Source organism: Patella vulgata, chromosome 1, assembly GCF_932274485.2.
Source record: "Patella vulgata chromosome 1, xgPatVulg1.2, whole genome shotgun sequence".
Classification (NCBI taxonomy): domain Eukaryota; kingdom Metazoa; phylum Mollusca; class Gastropoda; family Patellidae; genus Patella; species Patella vulgata.
In genome coordinates this window covers 41,356,713-41,362,712 of record NC_065879.2, presented here as the reverse complement: position 1 = coordinate 41,362,712, position 6,000 = coordinate 41,356,713, and the positions used below count along the sequence as shown (strand labels likewise).

General features: G+C 35.5%; 1 protein-coding gene across 2 annotated transcripts in view; it reads left to right on the top strand.

Annotated features, from left to right (window-relative positions):
• Positions 1–1,460: 1,460 nt before the first annotated feature.
• The window catches only part of LOC126821480 (uncharacterized), a 30,922-nt gene continuing 26,382 nt past the window's right edge, over positions 1,461–6,000 (top strand). The window contains exon 1 of one of the 2 annotated variants that reach the window (XM_050549939.2): positions 1,461–1,770. In XM_050549939.2, the coding sequence (XP_050405896.1) occupies positions 1,728–1,770 (43 nt within the window). In that variant the 5' untranslated portion in view covers positions 1,461–1,727. The remainder of the gene's footprint in view (positions 1,771–6,000) is intronic. The other variant, XM_050549926.2, reaches the window with a different exon arrangement.

Here is a 6,000-nt window from a genome sequence, read left to right as displayed (position 1 = left end):
AAGAAAGTCTTAAAACAGGTTTTTAAGCCTCGATTACACATGCGCATAAATTAGTCAATTTGAACACACGTCCTTTCTCTCATCTACACGCAGTGAAGCCCAAATTGCAATAAATATCAAACTAAGCCAAACAGCAACATTCGTCTTTATCACGACAGTCATGTTCAATGCAACTTGAGTCTAGCATGGGTGTAGTTATTAATATATCGTTTTAGAAGTCGTTCGTGCATGTAACTAGTCTCATGGTCAAAATAAATAAGCCTAATTGGAATGAAAATATACAATTTATAGTATTCACGAAAAGCATACACACACACGCCCCCCCCCCTTTCCCTCTACCATTCTTACCACATACAAACCCGTGATTCGGGTCATCACTGAAGTGACCAAGACATCTTGTGGAGTGTAATACCACGTTGAAGAATAATTTTATGAAAAACTGAATTTTTTCTACAAATATCTTCTGGAACTTATGCACCACTGACAAGGGGAAACCACGTCGGAAAATCCAGATGAACATTCTCGGCCAATGCAGGGATCGAACACCCGACCTCCAGGCTAGCGAGCCAACGTCTTAACCACCTAGCCACCCTGGGTCTACCTCTGTCATTAGATGGTCGAGGTGTAAATGGATTTAAACATCCGAGAGATTTAAGAAAAAGTAACGATAAAATGGACAATGGGGACTAAGTTTCGGTTGTCTAATACCGTTGCTACGATAAATAACGATTTGGGCTATATCTTTAACAAACAGTCATAACTTCGCTCAGAATAAGTAATTTGATTCAAATTTTAAATATATACATTTTCCGTTACCTATTTTCGCAAACAAGTATAGTAAGAACGTCATCTTATATAATGCATGTTAGCCCTATAATTTTGTATACAACCAAATGTGGCAAACAGAAAAAGTTTCGTATTTAAGACTAATTAATCCAAGGAATCATTCCTAATAGCGACCTACACTTTATTTAAAAGCGGAAAATCCACTTGACCGTGTAGCGCATTCAATTACAATATTATATTGCACGTAGACGAAGTAAAGGCTTGCAGATTTCAGACCAGAGGAGTCTCCTAACAAATGGTAACCAGACTAACATTATTTCTCGTAATATTACTGTATCAAAAAACAGACATCCTTCGTGTCTATAGAAGCAGACAAGGACATTGTTTTTTAATGTTTTGTTTTGTATTTGTCGTTTTAATAAATAAGGCGTTTTACAATATGTGTCAATTGTTTTACATTTGTGGACAGTTTTTCATTTTGTAACGTATTTACATGTCAGCGTTATAATGGTGTGCGGAGAGATAGGCCCGAGACACTGACTGCGGTGAGATGAGCTAAGCCACAATAATGTTTGTCTAAACTATTTAAAATGTACTTTTACCCTCCCATCACCACACCTCCAACTGAGTGTGTGTGGGGGTTGTAAGTAGATATTATACTGTGCTTGTGGAGAAACGAGTCTAATAATAGATAGGGCTTGATACGGACAACAGGTCCATTGCTGACCCTTTATCCTATGAAAGCCATATTCTGGTTGACAGTATATTCATTCAAGCGTGCGACAATGACGTAGATGTATAAATTAGTTGTGATCAGCTTCAAGTCTACACAGTGACTACATTGACCACGCCGTGATCACTTCAAAAGCTCTAAGCGGAATTTAACTTCATTAATACCACTAAGCAATATATATCGACAGGTTAACTAGAAATTATACAACATGATGTATATAACCAAATCAGCGGCGTATTATGCCTCCTCAGGTAAGATTTGTACTCTTATTCTCATATTGTTTATCTTTAAGATATACATAATAAGGATTTGGGATATATATATACGCTTTTGCATTTTCTTGTTTATTTTTATAAATTGTCGTCGTATTATTTATGTCTATGATTGATATAACAAGATGTCGAAGGGACGAGGAAATGGAGTCCATGCTACTACGGGAATTTCTAATCCTTCTAGACACATCCAAGAATGTTGTTTTGAGTACATCAATCAAAACAATTATATGCAATTTAAGTACCGTAAAAGTACACACACGCACACACAAACGATACTGTGTTTCCACGTGCTGTAGCTCAGTAAGTAAGGCGTCGGCTCATTATGAGATCCCGGCATTGGAGGAGATGGTTCTTTGAGATTCTTTTAGTGGGATAGCGCCTTGTGAGTGATAGAAATGGCGGGGGTGGGGGGATAGCCATTAAAACCGTTTAGTGGTTCGGATGAAAGTAAAACAAAAGTTCCGTTAAATGTAAGTGTGCAGGTAGTGCAGGTAAAAGAACCATCGACAGCTTGAGCTTTAAGGTGAGTAAACGGAAACGCCTCTCTCTCTCTCTCGGTAAAATTTCAATTTTGGCACACACTGCATGGCGTATTCCCGTTGTTGATAGGCCTTTTGGTGCAGAACAGAAGCAGACTAAACACCCTTGTAACACTAGTACAACTACACAATTTTAAAACCAAATATTCGGGTTTCCAAATGACTCAATGGTCAATCTACGTAATACTGAACATATTATATTATGAATCCAATAGATGAAGTATCTTGATGACATTGATGATAATATTAGACGTGGATAAACCAATATGACAGATATAAATGCCCTTCAAATTTATTTTTGGTTGTTCCTCGGAGACCTCCCATTATCTGCAAATGATATTAAGTAGGCCGTTTGTTATTATTGGTTGTATGTCCCTGACATTTTACTTTATTAAATATTAATCGTGGTTTGTAACCAAGCTGTCCGTGTATTATGTATATTTGTTCATATATGGTTTATTCATCGTATTGTGAAATCCACTATTAAATGGGTTTACACAAATGCATTGCGCACAAAGTGGTCAAGCGTTATACATTCAAAGATTGAAAAATAAATCGTTGCCCTTGACCCAAGCCAAGAGCCAAAGCATGTCAGTTTCTCGCTTAAAAAGTGTAAAGGTGTATAAAAGACCACAGAATGTTAAATAAAGAAATATAAATGGGTTAATACTATGGGTTTGATTTATGGCGACTTGATTAATCTAAATGTAACTTGTGAACATTGCGAAATTGCGATCCTGTCTTTCAAACACGCGATTTACTGTTATGAAAGCAAGGAGTTGACCTTAATATTTGGTATGTGTCCGAATAACGAAATTAAATAGCTTTATGTGACATAGCAGGCATTTATTGTTGTGCTTTCGCATTGTATGTAACCAGCCATGCGTGATAGTACGCAGCTTTGTTTTTGTTTTTTCCTTCTTATCAACCTGTTTCGCTACAAACCCATCTCATTAACCTAAATGCACATTAAAAGATCGCAATTTGATGGATGTTCAATCCATTGCAAATTACATCATTGATAAAGCTGAATTTCTGAAAAGAATTTGCCAACATTCGACAATTTTCTCGACATATAAAAAATCCAGTAGCACCTGATGTTTAAACTCTTTTGAAAAACTTATGATATACCGAGTTCATTTGAACATTTAAAGTCCATGGACGTGATTTGAAATATATATTATATTGATCATCCAAATACGAAAAGTATTACAGTACAGTAAATATAATAATAATAGTAAACACATAATTAATATAATATAACAAAAAAGAGGGGGGGGGGCAGTTAAGTTTAAAAGAGAGAATTTTCACAATGAATTTATTGTCACTTACATCATCAAGCGAATTCAATACATCCAGTCGTTTTTGCTTAAATACCACACAGTCCACAATAGCATGACTCGGAAATAAGCCACAAGGTTCGCACATTGAAGACGATCATATGTGTTCAATACCGTTTATGTGTTTGTTTTGTTTTCTTAATTACATGTTAAATAATCAATCTGAGAACACATAAGCGTGGATTAAGAGATGAGATATTTAGTATTTTCCAAAAAACGAAAACAAAAACGAATCACGCACAGTTACTTTAAGGGTTCGCGCATTGTGACTTTAAAGGGGCATTAGATAAATGGCTGGCAGTTCTCACTATAATAGATAAAAACTAGATAATTTTAAGGAAATATGCTGAAAACTTCAGTCCAATTGCTGCACTCTGAACTGAGATATTAGCGATTGAATTTTTGGCCTAGCCCCCCATCATTACTAAAGTTGGTACGATAAAAAAAACAGTCTCGATTATCCATTTTAGAGTTAATCAACAAACAGCAAATCGGATTCAATCCAGTGAAAATCCGACACACAAGATGGCACCGAGAGTTGATTAAGTTCTTTTCATAAAATAAATGTTTAAGTATTAGTTTATATAACATTTCAGAACTAAAGAAATAGCTGCAATATACACATTTAGTTCTTGCATAATGTATGTATAAGAATTCATGTACAGTTTCTGTAGTACTATCCAACTACACATCTTAGGTTTTGGCCTGATCGTCTAATGGGGGGTTGGCTGGCTCTGGACTGCTACTGTTGTATCTTTCTTCTTAAGGACTTCACCATTGTGTTTTCTCACGATACTGACTCAAATAAGTAACTGGAACAACGATAGTGTTTTTGCTAAACATTTTATGTCACAACAGTTACACAGTAGTCTACATTGCAATATTTAAAATTAACATCTCTTTCTCTCCAACCCCAGTCCTGTAAAAATCTAGCCAGCATGGCTAGACCAAGGAAAACGCTACCGCATGAAAGAGTCGTCTAAAGAATCCACATGATCTCTCCCAATTATTCTAGCCCCGCTCCCTTATATAGGTGCATATTCTTTTGTCTCTGTTATTTACGTAAACAACTGATAACAGCTAAATTCCAAATATGGAATGGACATTCACCCCAAACCTGTATATCGACAGGGATTGTTACCTAATTTAGTCAACAAATATGATATAATGTTTTATAACAAAGAAAAATGTAAACGACCAACATGTTCATTAATCTATAGCTTAGTTAACGTATCAAAATAACTAGCATATACTTTCTATATTTGTGGTTATGAAGTTAGAATCAATAATATAAAAGATAACGCTATTGTTCTTAGCCATCATATTTCACCATCCCTTGCCTTAAGACCTCATGTCCTGTTATTGTCACAATATTTCGTAAACAATTTTTAATTGCGTTTCAGAATAAACTTACACCATAGCTAATATTTTGGCAATGGAGAATAATTAATCAAGACCATAATATTATTTTACATATGTGTTCTTTAGCACAAATTCTTGCCCCCCATATTACTACATTTCTCTAAGGATTCATTCACTGTTACCTTTATAGCTTACATACCCTATTTTTGTTTGCAATAAACTATATACTCACTACACATTTGGTAGGTAAATTGAATTGAATACTACTTTTAATTCAAATAAAATTGCGACATTATATGACCTTGATATATTGTGTTATTGGGACCACTCTATACAGTCACTGTTTTCCCATATTTTCAGCAAAAGAATCAATTAGTATAAACATGGCACTATGCCAGTCCATGTTGTAAAATAAATAGTCCGAATAAATGATTTGCAGGCGCGGATACAGGATCTTAGAAACCGGAAAGGGAACGGTGCAAAACTTACAACTTTTGCGAGAAGTAAAGAGGACTAAAAAGTGCATTTAAACAGTTTGTGACGTCCTTATTTCCGTTTCCCCTTAAAAAAAATCAGAAATGCGTTTCTAATGTAGCGAAGGCATACACCCCCTGCACTATCACCCCACCCTCTTGTCGAACCTCGTGGGTTTCCTCCAGGTCATCCAGTTCCGCCTACTGTTAAAGACTGTTAAAGTCCCGAAATGACCTAGATGAGTGGACGTTAAACCCTCTATCCGTTGTAAATGCATTTATTTCAGTAACACTACCTGTTTTGTCATGTGATGGGTGTGGAACAATCAACAACTATCAACAACACTATTTCAATATCGGTGATACTACTGTGTTTTTTATATAATTGATGTTATACTAATTACAGGATGACCCCCCAAAAAATGCCACTCATGAAAACGTCAGTTACATGCAAAGTCCTTTTTGCATTTTATTCATATTTGGTACAAATAA